Below are 25,275 nucleotides of genomic sequence, written 5' to 3' on the forward strand. Positions count from 1 at the left end.
ATATATTTGTGTTGGGGACTGACAATTTCTGTATTGCATATTAACCTGAATATACTGAATATATTTGTACCTTGTTGTGCATTGCAAAACAGCTCTAAGGATAGAAACAGTCAGTCATTTGGTTGGGATAGTAAATGTAAGCCAGAGTGAAATATCCATTATGTCTATGACAAACAGTAAGTACAACACAATTTAGATGGGAGTACTGGGTTTGATGTCTACTAATGTACCTTGTTTTTTCCTATAAAGAAAGAATTAGATATTGGCTAATAATTACAAGAGCATAAATTCATGAGGTTAAAAATCTGATTTATCATATATGCAACTTATTTATTTTATTTATTTATTGGATTTGTATGCCGCCCCTCTCCGTAGACTTGGGGCGGGTTTTTTTTTAAAAAAAACCTTACATTATACCGTGGGAATTTAGCTGATGGCTGTTCTGGAAACTGTATATTGAAAGCCAAATGTATATTCTGTTGCTTTATAATACAGTGATACCTCAAGATACGAACCCCTCGTCTTACGAACAACTTGAGATACGAACCCGGGGTTCAGAAAAAATTTGCCTCTTCTTCCGAACTTTTTTCGTGTTACGAATGCCAAACCCGAACTTCCGGGTTCGGCGTTCGGGAGGCTGCTGGGAAGCCCCCCGGCTGTTTTAAAAGGTGACAGCCGGGCGGCGGGGCTTCCCAGCAGCCTCCGAACCCGGAAGTTTGGGTTTGGCGTTCGTAACACGAAACAAGTTCGTAAGAAGAGGCAATTTTTTTCTGAACCGTTCGGAGGCTGCTGGGAAGCCGCACGGCTGTTTTAAAAGGTGACAGCCGGGCTGGGGGGCTTCCCAGCAGCCGCCGAACACGGAAGTTCGGGTTTGGCGTTCGGCTTCGGGAGACAGCTGGGAAGCCGCACGGCTGTTTTAAAAGGTGACAGCCGGGCTGGGGGGCTTCCCAGCAGCCTCCCGAACCCTGAACTTTTGCCGAACTTCCAGGTTCAGGGTTCGGGAGGTTGCTGGGAAGCCCCCCAGCCCGGTTGTCACCTTTTAAAACAGCCGCGCGGCTTCCCAGCAGCCTCCGAACGCAGAAGTTCGGGTTTGGCGTTCGGCTTCGGGAAGCTGCTGGGAAGCCGCGCGGCTGTTTTAAAAGGTGACAGCCGGGCTGGGGGGCTTCCCAGCAACCTCCCGAACCCGGAAGTTCAGCAAAAGTTCGGGGTTCGGGAGGCTGCTGGGAAGCCCCCCAGCCCGGCTGTCACCTTTTAAAACAGCCGCGCGGCTTCCCAGCAGCCTCCCGAAGCTGAACGCCAAACCCAAACTTTCGCGTTCGGCTTTCGGAGGCTGCTGGGAAGCCCCGCCGCCCAGCTGTCACCTTTTAAAACAGCCTGGGGGCTTCTCGGCGGCCTCCCGAATGCCGAACCCGGAAGTTTGGGTTTGGCGTTCGGCGTTTGGGAGGTCGATGAGAAGCCCCCAGGCTGTTTTAAAAGGTGACAGCCGGGCGGCAGCGGGTTTTTTGCGGGGGGGTTTTTTGGTTGCAAGGATTAATTGACTTTACATTGTTTCCTATGGGAAACAATGTTTCGTCTTACGAACCTTTCGTCTTACGAACCTCCCCCTGGAACCAATTAGGTTCGTAAGACGAGGTATGACTGTACTACGGTATTAAGCATATAGAATAAAACAGAACAGAACATAGAATAATATAGAATAGGGAATAGAATAGGAAATAGAATATAATAAAATACAATACAACATAATAGAATATAATAGAATACAATAGAATAGAATTCTTTATTGGCCAAGTGTGATTGGACACACAAGGAATTTGTCTTGCATATGCTCTCAGTGAACATAAAAGAAAAGATACGTTCATCAAGAATCATGAGATACAACACTTAATGGTAGAAAACCATAGCTATAAAACCTCCCACATTGAAATCCCTATAGACCTTACTCAGCCCATATATTTACCATCTCTGTTTATGATTCCTTCACTTAAAGATGCTTTCCCTTTATGCTCTTTATATTCATGGGAAGCGTTTCCCCATAAAGTAGAACCTCTGACCATGATCAAATCGCATGATGACCAAAAATTTTGCATAATGCATCTGGTCATAAGTGAATTTCCCCTTTCACGCCATTATTATTTTTTCTATGAGCATGTGCAGTCTTGCTTCTGGTTACAACCAAATCAGGTTGCGACCAAATTCATGGAACAGGTTGCGGTCATGACTGGAAGTTCTACTGTACATGTGCTGGCAAAAGCTGTTCATCTAAAAGCCATGTCCACTTTGATATTTTTTTAAAAAAAGTGTATTCAGTAAGAGTGTTTTTGTTTTTCCTGCTGTCATTTTTCAGAGAAATTGCCTCTGAATAATTTACTTCTGTGAAGCCACAATAGTTACTATAGGTTGAAATAGATTGTGCTGACATTTTGTATTTTCTCCTCTTTTTTTTCTCTCCAACCAGTGGACCGGTGGTTCTTTTGCCATTGAAACTTGATCAAAAGACAAACATTACAGAAGCTGCTGCCTGCTCATCAAGATATTTGTGCAAAACATTTGTGAAGAATTAGCTGAGAATCCAAAACAATATGTTTATAAATAAGTAAATTATGACTCACAAATTCACTGTGTACATTAAAAAAATGAGATTAGATGATGTAAAACACCAACTAAAGTCTCAAATATACATCATGAAACTCACTGAGACATTCTGCAGCTATATTATTTTGTTGTTTGCTAGGTTTTCTCAGTGTTTTCCAGTATAACCCCCCCCCCCAAATCAGACAGGTTTATTTTAACAGATGTGGTAATGGGGGAACCCCACATTTATTCAGAATCTTCAACCACATCCTCATTCCTTGAATACCATTTTTTAAACTTAAGGTACCTTTAACAAGCTTAAAGTGCAATGTAGAACCAGAGAATGTAATTTAAGTGGTGCTGCTACTTGTGGTTGCTTTCTTTCATTGATGCAGTCAGTAGATAAACAGTAATTAACAGTGTGCTAAGATTTAATGGCAAATCAATATAAAATGACCCAGGTAGCAGTCGTTATATAATGCAGAGAATAAGCTAAAATAATAGCCTGAGACTGGCCATCTGGTCTCAAAGCAGTGGTTGGTTTTTGTTTTAATTGAGGGCTCGTGTTTGAGCTTGATGGGTTTTTTTGCAGACATTTCATTACCCAAACTAGATAACATCATTAGTGCTGTTTGTGTTTCTTTATTAGAATAGAATGAATGGGCTGGAAGGGACCTTGGAGATCTTGTAGTCCAGCCCCCTACTCAAGCAGGAGAACCTATCCTATTTGAGATAAGTGACTGTCTAGATACTTCTCAAAAACCTCCAGGGACAGAGCGCCCATGATTTCGGAAGGCAAGCTGTTAATTGTCCGCGCTGTAAGGAAGTTTCTCCTTAATTCCAGGTTGCTTCTCTTTTTGGTTAGTTTCCAACCATTGTTGCTTGTCCTGCCTTCCAATGCTTTGGAGCAGTGTTTCCCAACCTTAGCAACTTGAAGATATTTGGACTTCAACTCCCAGAATTCCCCAGCCAAAAAACCATGACTTTTGTAGAAGCTTTACTTAGCAGCTGTTCAGCAAACTAGGAATACACATCTATGGGCATACGCACTACAGGCAGAACAAAATAGAACTTCATGCAGGGAAATGCTTCAATTAAATCCCTAAAATAATTCAATCAAGGGAACTTAATCCACATCTATTTTCTTTCAATTCTCCCAAACTTTTATAATTGGAGCAGTAATCTTAACTTGATTAAAGCTAGTCTGGAAAGATATTCTATTTCATTCATGGATGGAAGATAACAAGGATCTTCTGCATCGCTTTTTAAAACACTTCTCAGAAGGGAATGTTTCTGCTCTTGACTCAGGCTTCAGAATTTGATTTTCCCTAGCTTTGATGGTCTCTAATAGTTACCTATGCTGATACTGGTATAGCACTGATGAACTATTTCAGCTATGGGTTGTTCCTGTTTTGGCCCGGTTCTAAGAACAGGTAGTAGCGGTAGGAGTTTTTGTCCACCCACCCAGGACACTTCTGCACATGTGCAGAAGTGTCTTGTGTGCACGCACCAATAGTAAAGGGTTTTAGAATCCATAACTATTTCGTATGAAAATTAATTCTGCTGCCTATTTGTGATATTCCCCTGAATTTTTAGATTCTATATCATGAGGCATTTCAAACTCATGCTATGAGTTTGCCAAAAAATAATAAAATGAGTTTGTGCAACTCCTGCATGATTTCATTGGGATTAGGTTAGAAAGAAAGGGTGAGAAAAAAAGATGCTACTAAATTTCATAATTTTATTCTATCAAAACAAAACTCACAGGATCTTAAAACTCTCCAAAATAAAGCTATTTCTTTAGAAATTAAAGGTGGCAATAAAAATGAAAACCATATTTTAATGGAATGGGTGAGCTTGATTTCTTATGTGCAGTTTTTTTCCTGTATGTTATTTTGAAGACAGCCATTCTCATTCACTAATGGAAGGAGGGGGAGAGATGAGAATAGAATCAAATGGCTCTTGAAATGCTCAAGTTTGCTCAAGGTCTACAAAGACCAGAATTGTGCAGGCCTTGGTATTCCCTGTGACACTCCATGGAAGTAGAGATTTAAAGACTGGAGCTTTTGAACTTCACTGTTGGACAAGATTTCTTAGAATACTGTGGACAACCAAGAAAACAGATCATCTAACAAATCAATCCAGAGTTCTCATGACTATTTGTTAAATACGTGAAATGCTGTCACGTGACCAGGGGGGGGGTTGATCATTTTAACTTTGGAGCTAGGTTGTAAATATCCTTGGGGAGATCCATTGGTCACTAAGTACTTCATCGTAAGTTGAGGACTATCAGCCGCATTAGTCATTTATATTTATATAACCGTCCATCTACAAAAAACATAACTCTGAGAATGTACAATAGTGAATTAAAAAGAAAACCCAATAAATATAAAAATTGCCATTAAAAACTAAAATACATAAGCAGAGAGGATATTAGTTGTAAGGGAGCTATTGCAGGATCTCTGGTTCCCTGGGATTCCTGCCCTTACAGGCGGAACCAAGTCTTGGAATATTTTGTTGAATATTAAAAGGGACCAAATCTACCTCGCTTATGGGGTGGGGAGAAGATTCTGTAATGCAGGTGCTAAAGCAGAGAAGGCCCGCTTCCTGGTACCCTTCGAGTGTAATTGCCTAACAGATGGAATCTGCAGCAAATTGCAGCATGTCTTTGCCATTTCTGCTGGGACATATCAGGGAGAGGTGGCTCTTCAGATTACTTGGTTCCATGCTATGAAAGGCTTCAATAGTCAAAACCAGCAGCTCGAATTGGACCCGGAAGTACACTGGCAACTAGAGTATGATAGCAATAACATGATCTTAGTTTTACTGGAATTATAGAACGAATACATGAAAACCGCTGATGTTATAAGCCATAAATTACACAAGAAGGAACTGAAGATAACAGTTCAAAGGTTTGGGGGGGTTATGTCGTGTTATGTCTTGTTATTTGTCCTATAAGACGTAGGTTCAATATCTAAACAAACAAATAATAATATTGTAAATGATAAACTATGTACTGTCTTATTGTTTATTTTAATATTTATATAATAAAAATTATTTTAAAAAACCAAAAACAAAAGGAAGTACACTGGCAACTAATCCAATAGTGGGATTCAAATAAATTAACCGATTCGCCCAGGGTCAGGGTGGCTGTTGTGGGAGGTCTGGCCCATCCCTGTCCTGAAGCTCCACCATACATGGGATGAGCCTCCGTTGACAGCCAACCTGGCCCCGGTTGTTAAATTATGCCCCTTTCCCATGCTATCAAAATGGATCCTGGGGGCTGCGTTGCAATGGCGGAAACAGGCAAGGAGCGGCTGGCACAAGGAAAGGAGGGAGAAAAAAGGGGAAACTGCCTCCTTCCCTCACACCAGCCACTCTTGTCCGTTTTTCCCTTGCAGCACAGCGTCCAAGATCCACTTTGTGGGGAGGGAGGGCAATCTAACAATCAGTTTGCCTGAACCGGTGTGAACCGCCTGAATCCCACCACTAAACTAGAGGGATTGTAGAGGGATTCAAAAGATCTCTTGGGACCTCTCAAAGTAACAGAGTTGGAAGGGCCTCGGAGGTCCAACCCCCTGCTCAGGCAGGAAACTATACCACTGGTTCCCAACCTTTTTTTGGCCATGCCCCACCTAAGCATCTCTAAAATCTTGATGTCCCATCCCTGTGACACATAATTCTGACTATTCAAAAAGTGAACTACTCATGCGGAGGAAGCCTAAAAGACCATTCATTTGGCTTAAATAAGCTTTCAATTGGCCCATTAAATATAAAATTGCCCCCCTGTGGGCCATGGACCCTACTTTGGGAATGCCCTATACCAGTGATGGAGAACCTTTTTTGGTCCATATGCCAAAAGGTGTGTGTGTGTGTGTGTGTGTGTGTGTGTTAACGTGTGCAGGTGCCCACACCCCTTCCTCTCCACGCATGCACATCCCCCATGCTTCCCCCCCACACGCATGCGCACAGGCCTTACTGAAGCCTGGTAATTCAAGAAAACACACTTCCGGTTTGCCCATTGTGCTTTTTTTTGCACTCTGGAGGCTTCAGGAAGCTTCCCGGAACCCTCCGGAGTGGAAAAAACAGCACAATGGCAAACCGGAAGTGCATTTTTCCGAACTTCCGATTTGTCCATTGGGGGATTTTCTTTTGCCTCCGGAGCTTCAGGGAAGCTTCCCTGAAGCATCCGGAGGGTGAAATGGCCTTTCCCAAGGGAAAAATCAGCTGGCCAGCATGTGTGCTGAAGATGAAACATGGCAAAGTGTTGTGTGCCCTCCGATATGGCTCCATAGGTTTGCCAGCACGACCCTATACCATTTCAGATCAAGATAGACCCCATTGTTTAAATTGTTGCATATTTTTGGGGGCCTTCCACATATCTGTTCTTGGCCTTAAGCAATTTACACTGTACTACTAGAAGAGCTAGCTAAAAGATGGATATGGAGCTTCTAGCCATTTACTCTTGATTGTATTTATTGTCGTAGTTCGTGGATGAACTTGTGAAGCAGGATATAAAGAAGGTTCTGTTCTAACCATTTCCCAATTGTTCCCAGGAAGGAGAAAGAGTGAGCCTTCTCTGGTATGCGTTTCAGATCAGAAGGTGGTACTTAAGACCAGAAACATATTTAATTCCCCCCCCCAAAACTCAGTATTAAATATGACTTTACAGACTGCACTCCAAGTACAGGTAGCCTTTGATTTACAGCTGCATTTGGGACCAGATTTAGTAATGTCCTTATAAGTCAAGTCACCCATATGAGCAGATCTGCTTCTGCAACATTTTTTCAGCACGTATTAAGTGAGTAAGTAAGTAAGCAATCAGTAAGCAAACGTCCCCATGAAAAAAATGAACCCATTTTTTTTGGTAATGAATGTTTTTTGCCAGAAACCGACAAAAAGAGTCACAAATTACAGTCATGTGACCATAGGACATTACAACCAATCATAAAAGTAAGCAGTTGCCATCAGTATGTGTGTGTATGTGTATCAGTAGTAGGTTCTAAAACCTTTCATTACTGGTTCATGCGTGCGCATGTGCCCCTGCATGACTTCTATGAATGCGCAGAAGAATCTCAGGTACATTGATGGAGCTTCGCGCTGCTGATGCTACTGCATGCACAGAAGAAAAAAAACACCTGGAAAAAATGCAAACCCCCCCCCGGAAAATTCCAGGTATTTTTAAAGAGATGGCGACACCCACAGACCAGTACTGACCGTGCCACTTCCATAATGTAAGTGATGTCACCTGCGGTTTGCTACCAGTTCAGCCGGACCAGTCCTTCCTGGGAAGAATGCATTTTATAATTATATAGCCACCCTGAGTCCTTGGAGAGGTGTGAGATAAAAATCAAATAAATAAATAAATTTAAATTACACGAATAAGTTTATTTATTTTATATAAATTAAACGTTATTTATTTATTTAATTTTATTTAGATAAACTGCTTAAACAAAAACATTCACTCCCATTTCCAGAATTCTTTCCATTTCAAAAAGGCGTCAGTAAATGAAGGAATCCGATTAATTGATTAAGTTTAAAATTGGTAAATAGTTATATGTTATTACAAGAAAGATTGGCCACAAGTAATGTGTATAAATGTGTATAAATCTATGGAATTTGAATGATTATTAAATGGATTTGGATTAAATATATTGTACTACCATTGGGAAGATAAATCATGAGGAAAATGAAGGGAATGTTTGTGAATTTTGGAGTTTGCCTTCTCTATTAGATAGGTTTTCAATTAGAAATAGTATACAAAGAATTTATAACATGATGTTGAATATTAAATATAAGTAAATGTGGACCTTTCAAGGGATAAAGGGTTTTTAGTTATCAGAAAAAGCATGAGGATGAGGAGGTACCACGGCTTAGATTTAAGTTAGAGGTATCATACTTGCAGATGGGTGGGGTACCATTGCCGGCCCTACCAGAACGTGCCGGGAGGGTGCATGTGATGCAAGATTTCTCGCCTGAAAACACATGCACGAAAACTATGCATGCGCAGAAGCAAAAAGACCCGGAAAATGGACAGAAGAGCTTCCGGTTGCTCCGACACAACCTGCAAAACAAGGTAAGGACTGCCGGTCCACTCCCGTCCACTCGCCTGCGCAGCACTGTGGAGGGGTGAGCTGACAGAACTGCCTCCACCGCACCATGAGCTGCCACCGCTGCCACAAGTAGCCTGCTCGCTCTGCCATGAGCGGCAGCTGTCGGCTCGTCCCTCCACTGTGTCATGAGCCCCCATACGCTCGCTCACCAATGCCCGCCCCATGCGCCTCTCCCAGTGGCTTCTTCCCCCACCGCCCACACTGCCAGGCCACTGCCCTTCACTGCGAGTGGCCTGCCCGGGCCTTACTTTGCTCCGGTGACCTGCAGGTGCGCTGAGAGCATGCAGGCTGGGTGTCCCCGAGCTCCGGCCACGCGGCCTGCTTTGTGCTCTCTCCTGCGGCATGAGAGACCAGGCGCGTGGCCGGAGCTTAGGCAGGATGTTTTTGCCAGCTGCCGCTCTAGGCGCCACAGTGAGATTTCGGCTGCTCCGCATGCGAAGCAGCCGGAATCTTGTGTGTGGACATCCTTCCAGCAGCAAAAATTGCTCGGTTTTTTTGCTTCTGTGCATGCATGGAAGAAAAAAACCAGGTACAGTATTTTTTTTAGCGGAGTCAATGCAGTTACACATGTAGGGCATGTGCACGGCGCATGCATGCACGGCGGCAACTGCAACGAGCTTACACGCTCTGTTTTCTCCGGTGGAGAAAGGGAAGATGAAGGAAACTTTAGCGGTAAATTTAATTGGAAGATAATTGGTATATCCGGATGATATTAGAAAAAGAGGTAGCAAAAGTTAAGTAATATATACCGCAGGCAGGAAAGATATAATAGATTGGATATGATTCTTTTTAAATTGTTATTTAAAGGAAGATATACAGTATGTCTAAGCTGCATTGAAGGTATATGATAACGTAAGCATGTTTTTACTGTGGAGAAAAAAATAAACTTTTTTAGGGGGGGGGAAAGAAATGGTCAGTATCATAGTGAGGGGAAAATTGACCTTAAGTCTTCTTGGGGAGATATTAAAACTAAACCAACTTTTATTTGTTGGGCAAATGTTTAGATGATGATGATGATGTGATTGGGGTTTTGCTCCCCTTAGTAATCCCTCTTTTTATTTGGATCCCCCCCCAAAAGGTCCCCCCCGCCCGTTTTGAAATCGATCGACCGAAACTGGCTTTCGAAACCTGCCAATCAAAACAGTAAATGGCTCAGCTCAGGATTCCCTCCAAAAGGGCAGGAAGAGTTTCCCCTCCCCCTCTGACGTCAAAAACAACCAACCAATCACGTCCATCCCAACCCCGGGAAGCCAAGCGGCCTCCTCCCCAAGCCAGGGGAGTCAGAGGAGGCGTGGCTGACGCTTGCCGTCACGCGCCTGGAGGAGGCGGAAACCTAGCGCGTGGCAAGAGAGCCTGTCGCGCCGGCGCTCTCTTCCCAACCGGAAGCTGCTCGCCGAACGCCGTCACCTCCGAAGGAGCAGATGCTACGTATTTCCGGCGTGGAGGTGGCGGCTCGGGGAGGGAGGGAGTGTGCGTGTGAGAGAGAGAGGAGAGCGAGAGCGACGGGAGGCTTCGCCGGGTAGTGAGAGCGAGCGAGAGAAAGAGAGCCGCGGCCTCCGCCGTAACTGTCGTGGAAGGCTTTTCCTTTTCGGTCCGCCTGGCGAAAGGAGCCACTGCTTGTCTGCGAAGAAGGTGAGGGAGGAAGCGACGACCGAGGGATTTTCGGCCTGAGCCGGCCGGTGGGCGGGTAAAAAAGAGCGGTCGGGTGGGGGAGGACGGCACAACGACAGCGGGCGGAAGGCGAGCAAGTGACACGCAGGCGAAATGGGGGTGGGGAGGCCGCCCTCCCCCCCTTTCTCTCGGAGGATGGTTTCTCCCATTCTTGAGACTTAGGCGGATCGGATTCGGCTCTTCTTGGGACCCGCCAGAGATTCCGGGGGGCCCTTTTGTAAAAAAAAAAAAAAAAAAAGTCCTGCCTCCCGGAGCTTTGGCGGATTGTTGTCCCTCGCCCTCTCGGGTTGGTGGGTGGCTGTGTGGCTGATCCGATCCCCGCTTAAGAGGTGGGAAAGTGGGGGTGCTGGTTCCCCCTCCCCCCCACTAGCCTGGTTTGGGTGCCGCTTTCCCTCTCTGAATTTGGGGGGTGGGGGTGGAGGGCGACGATGATCTCGATCTCTCGCCTTTTGTCGGTTTCTCTTTCGGAGATGTTTTCGCTTTGGTTTAGAAATCGGGAAGATCGAAGGGGAATCGCACCACCCTCCCTGAGGCTGGGACCCCAATAATTATTGTTTCCAAAATAAAAACATTTTTTTGGGGGGGGGAGTTGTGTGTGCCGTTTTTAATTGCTCTTTTCAGTCCGGACTGCTTTGTTTTGTCTTTTATAACATTTTAATGGTGTTTTTTTAAAGCTTAGCAGTTAATTTTTTTTTGGTTCTGCTGGAGGGGAAGGGTCTAATGATTAAAAAACCAAGAAACCGTAGTAAGATAAATAGAATAAAAGATGCGTGGGCTTTAATATTATTGAAGACTGTGTGGGTGGGATAAGGGGCTCCCATAAGGCAACATAGTCCAATAAGGCCTTCCTTGTTTTGGGATCCAGCAATACTCAGCCTTTCCATCCTTTCAAGATCGGTAAAATGAAGACCCAGATTGTTGGGGGCAATATGCTCATTCTTTGTAAACCGCTTAGAGAGGGCTGTAAGGTGCTGTGAAGCAGTATATAAGTCTAAATGCTATTGCTATGATTATTGGTGGGTGGATTTGGAAGCATTAATTTTGTCTGTGTCAGCCTCTGGGTTATGCAACTACTGTAGTTGTTGACCAGGTTATGTGCTTTACAAGATCAGGTAACTGAAGTAGATTTGATTGCTTTTTTTAATCCTTTATTTTGGCTTTACCCTCAACATGGCCACAAACTGTGCCATTGCAATATATTCTTCCAACAGCTCTTCTGTTTAGCTGTCAGTGATTGGAAACACTGTATTTGTTGTGTGCCTGCCCAATACTCCAATCGATCTTTGGTGTAAAGAGAAGAATGTGGTTTCTTTCATTAGCGCAAATTAAGAATGGTTCATTGAGACATTTGTTAGAAGTGTGCAATATCATTTCTAAAAAACAAAGATTCAGTTCTCTGTCTAGGCCTTCTGATCAAGTAGTTTAACTCATTCAGAAATGTAATGCTTTAGCAGTGTCAGTTTCTTAATCAAAAACAAAAATTTCCTGCCAAGAACTATATACTGTACTTAACTATTTAGTGTCTTTCAAAATTGTGTTTGAACTGTAAAAAGCATTTTGGGAGCTGGATTAAGCCTGGGATTGATTTGTACAATTGTATTAAAGTAATTACATGCCTTATCAATATGGTTAATTCTTTTTTTAAAAGCTGGTGAGAATTTTATATAGAATTCAAAATGTAGAGAGCATAGTAGGCAAATAATAATGAAACCTCCAGGCTTTGCTAGTGTTCACAACATCCTTCATTTTAATAAAATCAGGCACTTACCATTATAAGAAGCTCCTGTAGATTTCCCCCCCATTTTTTCTATACTGCTTTTCATTCCAGGGGAGCCTAGCATAGTTTATAAAAGAGCAGTAAATCAACCTTGAAAAAAAATAAAGTGAAAAGTTCTTTAAAATAATAATTTTTTAAAAAAAAAATTGGCACTTTAAGCCACTACATCACCCTGGGCAGTTTGTTATCCTACTAATATTTGTGGGAGCAATGATGTTCTCAGGTGGGTTTTTTTTAAAGAAAATCCTATGAGAGCTACCCAAACATATAATGGGAAACAGGTTCATAATGCCACTGCCACTGAGGCCTTACTTGTCTACCATATTGTCAGCCAAATGCACTGATGGCAGCACAAACAGTGTGATCTTCTATTAAAAGGTCATTGCTAACATTATCACTGTCTTTTGCCAATTCTGCTCAGAATAGAACTCAGTTTCGGTTCATCTGAGGTTATTTATTTATTTATTATTTAGATTTGTATGCCGCCCCTCTCCGCGAACTCGGGGCGGCTCACAACAAGGCATAAACAAATCGTACAAATCCAAATAGATTCAAATAAATTTAAATATTTAAAAAAGTTTTAAAAAAGAACCCCAATATACTAACAAGCACACACACAAACATACCAAACATAAATTGTACATGCCCGGGGAGATGTTTCAGTTCCCCCATGCCTGACGGCAAAGGTGGGTTTTAAGAACTTTACGGAAGGCAGGGAGAGTAGGGGCAGTTCTAATCTCCAGGGGGAGTTGGTTCCAGAGAGTCGGGGCCGCCACAGAGAAGGCTCTTCCCCTGGGACCCGCCAACCGACATTGTTTAGTTGACAGGACCCGGAGAAGGCCCACTCTGTGGGACCTAATCGGTCGCTGGGATTCGTGCGGCAGGAGGCGGTCTGTTGATACTGCATAGAATGGCACTGAAACTATTTTGTAAGTGTGATTTGTTCCTGTTAACTTCAGAACTGAATTGCAGTCAGGACTTAAATATGGAATTTCTATTGATTCCTAGTTCACAGGTGAATGTTATAGTATTTCCTTATGGCATTAAGACATTTAATTGAATATGGCTGTTTTTTCCAGGTACATAATTCTTCCATTATGTCATTCTTGTTTGAATGGATCTATAATGGCTTCAGCAGTGTGCTGCAGTTCCTAGGTAAGACTTTAAATGTTTATCAATGAATAATTTTCAGGGACATATATTAACTTAAAAATGAGGGATTTTTAGATGTGTAGAGTAAGAAGGCAATAATCCCTCCAGAAAAAATGCTATTTCTGTGTGGTGAGGTGTCAGTTTTATCTTTTCATTTTTTGTATCATATCATTCTATAAATGATAGAGCAATAAATTCATTGTATAAGTGATTGAGAAGCAAATTACACACATTTGTCATGCATTTTGCCTTATTTTATAATGCTAAATGAATGGCATGGATATCAAAATAGTGAAGGTAAAACTTTAAAATCAGTCTACTTTGCTTTTATATTTGCATCCTTCTAGACATATAGGGAACTTTAGCTTAGTGTTACACATGCTATGGAAATATTTCAATTCAATTCAACCCTCCCCAAAATAGCGCACTTCATACAGTGGCTCTGAGGAAAGGAGGAAAGTGGTAGCAACGGTGGAGGTCTGGCTCCATTTTCAAGACATTCGCCGCCTCCCCTTCTCTTCCTGTCAAGACTTTCAAGCCACCGAGAAGGCGAATATCAAGCACTGTCTTTGCTTCTTCCTCCTCTTCTTCGTGGTTGCTTCACTTTTAGCCAGGGGTGGGGTTTCCATGAAGATGTTTCAAAACCCAAGCAGGAAAAGGGAGAAAAGGAGCTCTGATGAGCACCTGGTGCCGATGGAGGAAGGAAAGGTTGCGGCCAGGCCTGCCTGCTTTTCCGATCTTGCTTTCCTTGCTGAGAGACTCGTCTCCTTTTCTCCTTTTTCTCGTTCCAGACCCCAACAAACACCCATTGTTTCTGGGACACTCTTTTGGTGTCCCAGACCCTAACCTTTGGCGTGCTTTCATAGCTGCTCCACCGGACTCTTTTGGCTTTACTGCCAGGAAATTATTGACATCGCCTCGCTTCATCCCATTGGCAGGGCAACCCGGCTTTGACTCTCTGCCGTTCGGCACACATACACAGTTTTTTGAGGAGGCTTTTCTAAAGCCTGGGGACGGCAAAAATGGCTACCTGCCTCCAGAAGGCCGAAAATCAGCTGACCAGCGAATATGGCTCCATGTGGCACCTGTGGCATGCATGCCATAAGTTCGCCATCACGGGCCTCCCCAATACATTTCTTCCCAATTCATTTCCTTCATTGCCAATATCCAGTGCAGCACACATACTTCCATCCACAATTTTCCCACACTTTCCCTTCCAAATAGCTGCTTTTTATGAGCCATGATGCAAATTGCACTCTGTTCACTTTGGGGAATAAGATTTCTTAATAGGCTTAATCCAACAAATAATTTGTTTGACTCCATACATACTGTTTTTCCACAGGATTGTACAAGAAGTCTGGAAAATTAGTTTTCTTGGGTTTGGATAATGCAGGCAAAACTACTCTTCTTCATATGCTAAAGGATGACCGATTGGGTCAACATGTCCCCACATTATATCCAAGTAAGCGTCATATCATTATGGTTAGAATTGTTGAAGATTAGTTTACTTTAAAAAAACTAAAGTTGTTTCATGTTTGCGCTTAATTGTTTTGAAAATGACATTTAAACTTATTCTTAATCCCAGTATCTTCTGTGAGGCTTATTACCTGGAAAGGATAAGAGAAATTAGGCTTATGATTATGATTCAGCGTGTCTTATATTAAATGTAAATGTTGCTTGATACAGCTCGTGAATTACATTTGAGTAAGAGGGAATTGGAGGATTCAAGATATGATCTTCAGTATTGATGACCTTTTAGAGTAGCTGAAAGCAACATATGCCTTCCAGATGTTAATGAATTTTAATTCCCACCTGTCCTAGCAAAAGTGATTGAATTTTGGGAATTACATTCCAACATCTGACATGTCAAATTAACCTACATCCTCCTTCCGTTGTTTATGGAAGTATTGAGTTTTAATTCCTAATCGACATCATCTTTGCCAAGAAACTTGGAATTTGGGGTGGGGGGTGGGGTGTTTCCTAAAAAATCTGCAATATTTATATGGAGTCAGTTACCAAAGTAAACTATGAAATCCTTTAAATTGGGCATGTTCAATCAGACATTATTAAATAGACATTTATTGAGGGTGCTCTAAGTTTATTCTTGCACTATGCAGAAGTTGGATTCATTGGTTATACAAATCCTTCCAGTTCTTTAATTGTATGAATATTTCTGAAGGGCATTAGATTGATGAAGGCTGATTTTAACATATCTTCGACTAGTTTATGATGATGGGCATTGCACAGAAGCTATCCACTGCTATGGGCTATAAAACATTTTTCTCTCCTCTAGCATCAGAAGAATTAACAATTGCAGGAATGACTTTCACCACTTTTGATCTTGGAGGCCATGAGCAAGGTAATCAACATTGATGCTTGTTATTTTGTTATTCTTTTATTTCTGGTTAATCTGAGAGAAAATGTCCTTTATGCAAATAAAATGTTCTACTAATGGAAATGGCATTCAATCATATTAAGAGATCCCTGGATGTCTATGTCACCCATATTTATTCTCACATTCATGATGGTCACCAATAGGCTATCTTCCTCATACAGGGGGGACAGGACAATATATTGCCATTTATTGGGTTTAAGGTAAAGTAAGTGCGCACAGGTACAGGTAGTCCTCAACTTAACAACAGTTCATTTAGTGGCCGTTCGAAGTTACAATGGCACTGAAAAAAGTAACTGATTACCCTTTTTCCCGCTTACGACCATTGCAACATCCCGATAGTCATGTGATACTCATTCAGATGCTTAATAACACTCACATTTATGACAGTTGCAGTATCCCGGAGTACTGAAATTTCCTTTTGCGACCTTCTGACAAGCAAAGTCAGTGGGGGGACCTTCAAAAACTGTGTTACTAATTTAAGAACTGCTGTGATTCACTTAACAAATGTGAGTGACAAAAGTTGTAAAATAGAGCAAAACCCACTTAACAAATTTCTCACTTAGCATCATAAATTGTTGGCTTAGTTGTGGTCGCAGGTTAAATACCTGTTATGCAAAGTCCTCAAATACTGTGTTAAGCACACAATCAAACCACCTAGCTTAGTTAGTAGAAGATTTAAGTGCAATATAGATTGAGTTGTGATATCAAGCTGGTAGATTGCTAAGGATGCTCAAAAGACATTTTTCATCCCTTTATTGGTGTTGTTGCCATATTTTCACAAATGTTTTTCTTTCCCTTGAAGCGCGGCGTGTCTGGAAGAATTATTTCCCAGCAATTAATGGGATTGTCTTTTTAGTGGATTGTGCTGATCATAGTCGTCTTTTGGAATCTAAAGTGGAGCTCAATGTAGGTAACTTTTTCCTTTGAATGCACTAGTACCAGTTGTAATATTTACCGTATTTTTCAGAGTATAAGATTCTCCTTATAAGATACACCGTAGTTTTGGGGGAGAAAAATAGGGAAAAGAATCTAATTATCAGATATTCATCTGGCTAGCATCCTTAGTCTGGTTAGCTTCAGCACATTATTTTATCCCCTGGTTAGGACTTTTAAAAAACCTTATTCAGAGACAGTAAGGCTGAAAGAGCTTGCAAGCCAGTAAGAGCTGGGAAAATTATTAACACCTGGTTAGGGCTGGAAAAAACATGGAGCAAGTAGAGCAATGAAAAAATACCGGCAAAGATTTAGGGCTTGGAAAAACATTATTCACAAAGAGTAACAATGAAAGAGCTTGCATGCCAGTAAGAGCTAGAAACATTGTTAGCACCTGGTTAGGGCTGGGGGGGGGGGACTTTGAAAAAACCTACATTCAGACTATAAGACACACTGAAATTTTCAGCCTCTTTTAGGGAGGAAACAGTGCGTCTTGTACTCTGAAAAATATGATAATACCCTTTTCTGTTTCGACAACAAACATAATTTAAAATGTGCACATATGAGCAAAAAGGAAGCTAAGTATTAGTATGAATTAGGTATGAAAGTCACCTGGGTGAGTTTGGAGCAGTCACACTCTGTCAGCCCAACTCATTTCACAGGGTTGTTGTGATGAGGAAAATAGTATGATAGTGTATTAGTTATGTTTGTCACCTTGAGTTATTTATCAATATAATAAAGTTGGAATAAAAAAGTATTCTAAAAGCAGGCAAATTTAAGGCAGTAATGATACATAATTTGGAATATGTTTCATAAATTTGAGCTGTAAGTTACATGCCATCATTATGATATTTAGATTTACGACTATCATGTTGTGACTTAAAATATTCCAAATACAATAAAAATGAAATATTATGTATTTATCTATTGTTTAATAGTATTTTCTGAAATTAAATAATTCCTTAAAATTATTAGTTGCTTTACTATGGTTATATAGTTGCACATTCTCCCCCCTCCCCTTTTTTTCCCCCCTTTAGGCACTAATGACTGATGAGACAATATCCAATGTGCCAATTCTTATCTTGGGTAATAAGATTGACCGACCAGAAGCTATCAGTGAGGAGAAGCTGCGAGAGATTTTTGGTCTTTATGGACAGACAACAGGAAAGGTAAAGAATCCAAGCTTGGTTCTAAAATTAATGTACCTTATTTTTCCAAATACTATCCTTTATCAAGATTCTAATTTTGGTTCTTAAAATACCACAGGAACACAAGTAACGATTTATATTACCTCCCAGTATGGTACAAATGAATTTATTAGATTTAATGTAGAATAGTCTAACTTTATACTTTTTTATGTTTACAAATGAATGTTTTACATGGTTAGTTAATAAACATATTTAGTTTTTGTAAATCAGAGTTACACTTCCTTGCTAGCCTATTGTTAACTTTGTGATTGTATGTTGGTGTGTGGAGAATTTTAAAATTAGAATCAAGTGCAGTTAGGTGTGACAAATATATTGGTGTTTAAATGGATACAAGACAAGTGAACTGTTTGTGGACAGCAATAATAATGATGATGATGATGATGATGATGATGATGGATATACTGACCATCTATCCATTGGGACATTAGCAGTTTTACACTTGTACTTTTCTTTGGAAATACTTCAATTAATTTAGCCTCCAGTGATATCCTGGGAACTAAATATTCTCACACAGTTTTTTTAAAATATCACTATTTTGGTGTCTGATTAGTATTTCTTCATTCTATTGTCTTGGGAATCATAAGAGTATTCTTAGATGATAGATAAAAATGTACCTTATGCCCTTTACTATGGTCTTAAATAGATTATTTGTGGTATTCCCTTCCCGCCAGTATAAACCAGTGTGATTTACAGTTCAAAAAAATATTAAACTGCACAAAGGTTTCTTTTCTTTTTTTTGAAGCACGCTTTATAAAGTGTCTAGAGCAGAGGTCCCCAAACTTGGCAACTTTAAGATTTGTGGACTTCAGCTCCCAGAATTCTCCAGCCAGCTATGGAGTTGAAGTCCACAAGTCTTAAAGTTGCCAAGTTTGGGGACCCCTGGTCTAGAGACTGCATAACCTCAGGGGACATGAGATAAAGGTTGCCCAGCCAGTTTCTCAGGTCACTGATGGAGCTGATGGTTGAGCTCCACGGGTGTTTCCCCCCCCTCCCCGCACTTTTCCTTCAGGTACACAGTTCTAAACTTTTTCGGGCAATCTTTTTTGTTAATTTAATTGGATCAATATCAAAAACAATGCCAGGCTATATAATCAAGAATGATCTTTCAACTTTCCTTGGAATTAAAATAAATGCTATATTGTGGGCTTTGACAATTAGAATTGTTCATGATTACAGAAATAATATACTGTATATTGGTAGATTTCAAATTAAAAGATTAATGTATTTTGTATTTGTAGCTATATCAAAATCAGAAGCTACTGAGTTTTATTTTCTTTGTCTCTTTCCCTTTCGTCCTTGCAGTTTGTCCATCTCTATTTTATCCTAATTTTTTCTGCCTTTTGGGGTGGGTGGGTGTAAAAATTAAATTTTAAAAAATTATATGACTGTGTGTTTATAAAAATAGCTTCCTGTGTTTGTCCTAGTTTCTGGGATTAAATACCCAGAATTTCTGCCAGTGCAGTTAAAAGGTTCCACAATGGATTCCTTTTGAATGAATCTTTGTTTAATTCTCTAGGGGAATGTGCCATTAAAGGACCTGAACACGCGTCCTATGGAAGTGTTCATGTGCAGTATACTGAAGAGGCAAGGCTACGGTGAAGGTTTTCGTTGGCTGTCACAGTACATTGACTGATACTGGAGAGACAGATCTATTCCTGGACGATCCTGTTCACAAATTCCTTATGGACTTCCCTATTAGAACATGGAAGACTCTCCATCTGCATACTGGCAACGACCAAGAGACTCCTTTCTTCAGTTACCCTACATCACAGTGGTGACACAATTCTTTTCCCTGTGTCTGGGAGATAACATTCTGTACACTGGTGCAGGTTGTCACTTCCAGTGGCCATGGATTCCTATGGAAACCATGGCTTTCAGTTACAAATGGAATGAGCGAGCTGGAATGCCAAGCTCTATGCATGGCACTCTTTGTGGCTGGAAAAGAGGACATGTCTCACCACTGTGGCCAATTGATTTCAAAGAAAGCAACTATATTTTTTAAAGGAAGTGTTTGATGTAAATGGCGTCCCTTTAGATTTTCTTAAGTTCAGCATTCATCCTGTTCAGGCCAGAGTCTGTTAGGGTTTTTTTAAAGAAAAAAAATCTATTTAATGGTATTTAGGCGGTTCCCAAATGACCGAACCAGCTATCATGATATTTAAAATCTTTAGCAAACAAAGAAAGATGGCTTTCATAGCCCTGTAAGGTGGTTGCGCTGTCACACTGCTCAATCATGAAGATGGTGCTATTGGGACTGACTTGTGCAATGATATTTTTCTTTAACTTACCGGGAATTTAGTTTGGGTGGGAGGGGGATGAAGTACACACAGAGGCACAACTTATTTAGCCTTCCTTGTCATGTGCAGGAGTCTGACATGTGGTTGACCCCTTTTTGCCCCACCTCTAAAAGTTACGATCACTTTCCTTAATGGCAGTCTTTTTTATTTCTTCTTCTTCCTCTTTGCAGCACCAGCAGAAAATTTGTCTTGGACCTAACAATACACAATGTTCTACATTGCAGGCAACTGCAAAAGTCAAAACAAAAAAACACAGTAGAAATACTGAATTTATTTTTGGGGAGTGGGTGGGTGGTTATTGTAGCATTAAATTGTTCCAATAAGTGCGTATAGATGCTGTGACTGTAAACTAACCCTGTTTCTTTTACACTCAACAGAGCTTGTGTTTGAATTTTCATTACTTGCCTAGACATCTTCATTTTCACTTAAAACAGACATTCTCCTTGGCTGAAAGCGTGAAGATGCTTTTAATTAAACCTGTTTAGTGCTCGTGGACGAACTTGCTTTGGTGAATTCAAGAGACCCCATGTCTGAAAACATTGGCTTTCTGACTCCTGTTGCAAAACATGAAATGCAAAATGACAGTACACTATAGGCACTTAACTCCAGGGAATTATAACACTATATGGATATGGGTCAGTAGTGGGTTCTAAAACACTTTACTGCTGGTTCGTGCATAAGTAGAAACATCCCAGACGGGTGGGCAGAGCCTCCCGTCACCAGGGCTACCAATTCTTAGCCGAACTAGGAGCAACCCACCACTGGTATTGGCGTATTCACTTAAATCAGGGGTGGGAAACTTTTATGACTTCAACTCCCAGAATTTCTGAGCCAGCCATGGGGTTTGAAGTCTACCAGTTCCCCACTTCTGAATTAAATGCTAGTTATGGTTTTGTGTCTTTTACCCTAGCATCGGCTTCATTGAGAGGGGAAAAAATGAATCATTAACAGTTGGACATCCCAGAAATTATACTATAATTTTGGACATCATTTAATAACTTCTAAATTGTTAGTTTTGCCCAGTGCATTAGCAGGTCAGAATGTGTTGGTCTTTACCTTAAATTACTAACATTTCGGGTAAAACCCCACAGAGCCTTCTGAAGTATGTAATGTAGACATCAGGATATTTTACTTTGCCTAGAAAAAGGGCTATTTTACAAATATGAAGCATCTTGAAACTACAGGTTTAAAGTATCCATCTTACAATTCCAGAGGTAATTTATGTCTCATAATTCCATTGGAAGAGCTATGACAGAGTAGCCAGTTCCTCAAAGGGATAATTAGGGAAGAGTCCATTATAATTAACCAGGCTCTTTTCTGATGTGGTTATTCTTGAACTGTTTGCAGTATCTTCATCAAAATGGTTACATACAGCATCATTGTTGAGTTCATTTGTGGTTTGTAAAACCTTTGGGTTTTATGTAAGAAGCTTTTCAATGACTTGTGAATATTTCCTAGGTCAAAGTGCCTATGCATATGGTGCCAAGGAGATGTGGAAATATATAAGTGTACATGAGTCCACGGGAAAAAAAACCCTTGATTTGGATGCAAATAATGTAGCATCTGTTCCATTGAGCCCCTGTAATACTCTTAATCAAGGGATATGAATGGATGGCTCACCTTGGATCAATATGAGATGTGATGACCCTTATCTATAACAACGTGCTTAAAAAAAGAAGGCCCTGGTAAGCAGAGCTATAAGATGGTGCCCAAAGGAACAACTTCTATGAAAGTGGTATTACAGCCACTGGAGAAACAAGTTGTCTATGGCTCTGATCTGTTTTCTGCCTGCTGTGTTCTGTCTTTGGACAAGTCTCCTTGCTATGTCTGGATATAAAGTTAATATATTCCTTAGGAACTGGGTTACAGATTGGAAAATAGAATAAACATCATTCTGTTAGCAAAATGTTTTAACTTCCAATTTCTGGAAATGAGGAACATGTTTGCAGAGACAGTTTGTATCCAAAACATTTTAATAAAGGTTTTTTTTAAAAAATATATACATATACTTGGGTTGAATCTTGCCCTACCATATTCCAGGGGCAGATGTTGTAGAAGGTATCCATGTCCTGGGCCATAAAGATACTCTTGACCAATGTCAAATTGGGAGTGAATCATTTGATATCTTTTCATTCATAAGTAATTAAGAAAAAAATGCAGCTTCTAGTAACAACACATTGAGGGTCATAGTGAGAAATTTGCTGTTATGGAAAAACTACAAGAGGAAGAAGAAAATAAGGATGCCTGTTATTTTGAAAAATAACTGCTAGATGTTATAGTTTAATAAAATTTTGACAGCATAAAAGATAATACACCATCTTTGCAGCAAGACCCTAGCTTGAATGCTGTGCTTCGGCAAATAAGAACTGGTTATACCTGTTTTATTTATTTATTCAATTTTTATGCCGCCCTTCTCGGAAGGATGGAAGGCTGAGTCAATCTTGAGTTGGTGATGAGATTTGAACCACTGACCTACAGATCTACAATCAGCTTCAGTAGCCTGCAGTACAGCACTCTACCTGCTGCGCCACCCCGGCTCATGGGGGGTGTCTATTTCTGCAAGTCATCTGACTCCAGCCATCAGGAACGCTGCCTATACAATTCTTAAAAGATTTCAGAGCCTGTGCTTCCATTCCTATGGATAAGTTTGGTTAGTGACTTGTAGATTTCCCTCTCAATTTTAAATCCCTCTCGCAGCTGATCTGTGAGAACAACTTGCAAAAAAGATTTTGGGGAAAAATGAAACAAAAAGCTAAAAACTCAATCCCCAGTCATGGATTTTGGCTAGCTAGCTTCTGAAAAGTTTTTCAGTCTATTCTGTGGTCTGGCCGGTACCCAATGTTCTGGAGGTCTTTAAAATGTGAATTTAATTTCCTCTTGTATTCCTAGCATTTAGCATCTGTGGACACAATTTGGAACATTTTAATAAATGCTGTGGATGGCAACAGAAAAGTGTAGGAAAGCGAAAGGACAGGAGAAATGATACAGAAATGAGGAACAATGGGGAAGAAGAGGAAAAAGATTTTTCAATAGAAAAGGGCTCTTCAAGCAAAGGCATACTTTCATATATTCAAATAGGAAGTAAAATCCGTCCTGATCAAGAAACCGCTAAAGGAGAGCTCTATCCCCATTGCAATGTAATAAACGAAATGACACTATTCTCTGGCTTCAAAAGTACAATGGTGGTTCCAGGCACAGAGTCAAGGTCTCAAGAATTAAAGATTTAACTCACGTTGCTAAATTTGGTTGTGCAATAGGGATTCTAGATCTAAGCCCTTTTGTTGGAAACAGAATGAATAATTTCAGGTCACCTGAATTGGTCTTCAAGGCCTGGAAGTATTCCAGGTCCTCACTGAATGTGCCAGATATTATTATTATTTTAGTTAGATTTGTGTCCTGACTATCTCATCTAGAGGCTGGCACACTCCATGCATAGTTATGAATTGCGCACACTTTAATTTTTCAAAGGCGACAAAACCAGTCCAGATGGATGTTGCCATCAGAGAACAAGGAGTGCCTTTAAAGAGATGAGCGTGGCTTCAACAACTCCATTCTTCTGAACAACAAAACCCCCATATACGTACTGTATTGAATGTTTTCTACATTTCTGGTTACTTGATTACTATATGGATAGTGAGCATTTGAAGGGAAGTAGACAGAATTTAGCTCAGAGGTGGGTTCCTCTTGGTTTGGATCGGTTTGGCCGAACCGGTAGTAAACTGCTGCTGACACCACAATGACAGACGTGGCCATCTTTTTTTTTGGAATTTTAATTTTTTTCCCACAGCATGCGCAGAAACCGAGTTCCCGGCACTGTATGAGTCATCATTTTGGTTTTGGGTTTTTTAAAAAAAAATGGTACTACGCATGCGAGGCACGGCCACACAACGTGAGATGAAGTGGACCAGCAGTGAGGTAAGTTAGAACCTGCCCCTGATTTAGCTCGGCCACCAATTATCTTTCACAATGTCCAGAGGAGGGAAATTATGGGACGCAGGCCCAACGGTTGATTATTAAACCTTGTCAGACACTAAACACTTGCAATTGAATTTTTAATGAAACTGATATATACTGATATATACTCATGCCTAAGCAGTGGAGTTTACTCAACGTTAGTGCCATTTTAGCACTAGATAAGGTTCAACATAGAAACAAGACTGACTGCAGAAAAAGACCTCATGGTCCATCTAGTCTGCCCTTATACGATTTCCTGTATTTTATCTTAGGATGGATATATGTTTATCCCAGGCATGTTTAAATTCAGTTACTGTGGATTTACCAACCATGTCTACTGGAAGTTTGTTCCAAGGATCTACTAATCTTTCAGTAAAATAATATTTTCTCATGTTGCTTTTGATCTTTCCCCCAACTAACTTCAGATTGTGTCCCCTTGTTCTTGTGTTCACTTTCCTATTAAAAACACTTCCCTCCTGAACCTTATTTAACCCTTTAACATATGTTAATGTTTCGATCATGTCCCCCCTTTTCCTTCTGTCCTCCAGACTATACATATTGAGTTCATTAAGTCTTTCCTGATATGTTTTGTGTTTAAGACTTTCCACCATTCTTGTAGCCCGTCTTTGGACCCGTTCAATTTTGTCAATATCTTTTTGTAGGTGAGGTCTCCAGAACTGAACACAGTATTCCAAATGTGGTCTCACCAGCACTCTATATAGCGGGATCACAATCTCCCTCTTCCTGCTTGTTATACCTCTAGCTATGCAGCCAAGCATCCTACTTGCTTTTCCTACCGCCCGATCACACTGCTCACCCATTTTGAGACTGTCAGAAATCACTACCCCTAAATTCTTCTCTTCTGAAGTTTTTGCTGTCACAGAACTGCCAATACAATACTCAGATTGAGGATTCCTTTTCCCCAAGTGCATTATTTTACATTTGGAGACATTAAACTGCAGTTTCCATTGCTTTGACCATTTATCTAGTAAAGCTAAATCATTTACCATATTACAGATGCCTCCAGGAATATCAACCCTATTGCACACTTTAGAGTCATCGGCAAATAGGCAGACCTTCCCTACCAAACCTTCCCCTGTGTCACTCACAAACATATTAAAAAGAATAGGACCCAGAACAGACCCTTGGGGCACACCACTTGTAACCTGTCTCTGCTCAGAATACTTGCCATTAACAACAA

At 40.8% G+C, this 25,275-nt stretch overlaps 2 protein-coding genes across 2 annotated transcripts in view; both read left to right on the top strand.

The window, feature by feature from the left end:
• Window positions 1-4,417, top strand: part of PPA1 (inorganic pyrophosphatase 1) — a 31,726-nt gene extending 27,309 nt beyond the window's left edge. Inside the window, exon 11 of the mRNA XM_070752228.1 lies at window positions 2,459-4,417. Within this exon, the coding sequence (XP_070608329.1) occupies window positions 2,459-2,484 (26 nt within the window). The 3' untranslated portion in view covers window positions 2,485-4,417. The remainder of the gene's footprint in view (window positions 1-2,458) is intronic.
• Window positions 4,418-10,041: 5,624 nt separating this feature from the next.
• On the top strand, window positions 10,042-20,615 carry SAR1A (secretion associated Ras related GTPase 1A). The gene is made up of 7 exons (XM_070752229.1): window positions 10,042-10,319; window positions 13,215-13,290; window positions 14,630-14,749; window positions 15,581-15,646; window positions 16,485-16,588; window positions 17,653-17,784; window positions 19,340-20,615. Exons 2-7 carry the CDS (start codon window positions 13,233-13,235, stop codon window positions 19,454-19,456), a joined length of 597 nt encoding a protein of 198 aa, XP_070608330.1. The 5' UTR covers window positions 10,042-10,319; window positions 13,215-13,232; the 3' UTR covers window positions 19,457-20,615.
• Window positions 20,616-25,275: the final 4,660 nt, after the last annotated feature.

The sequence above is a fragment of the Erythrolamprus reginae genome, chromosome 5, assembly GCF_031021105.1.
Source record: "Erythrolamprus reginae isolate rEryReg1 chromosome 5, rEryReg1.hap1, whole genome shotgun sequence".
NCBI lineage: Eukaryota > Metazoa > Chordata > Lepidosauria > Squamata > Dipsadidae > Erythrolamprus > Erythrolamprus reginae.

Bases quoted from the DNA above. Each gene is read 5' to 3' on its own strand.
- SAR1A (XM_070752229.1), top strand. From the start codon at position 13,233: ATGTCATTCTTGTTTGAATGGATCTATAATGGCTTCAGCAGTGTGCTG. The intron at 16,589-17,652 runs GTAGGTAACTTT...TCCCCCCTTTAG, and splicing joins AATCTAAAGTGGAGCTCAAT to GCACTAATGACTGATGAGAC. The intron at 17,785-19,339 runs GTAAAGAATCCA...TTAATTCTCTAG, and splicing joins ATGGACAGACAACAGGAAAG to GGGAATGTGCCATTAAAGGA.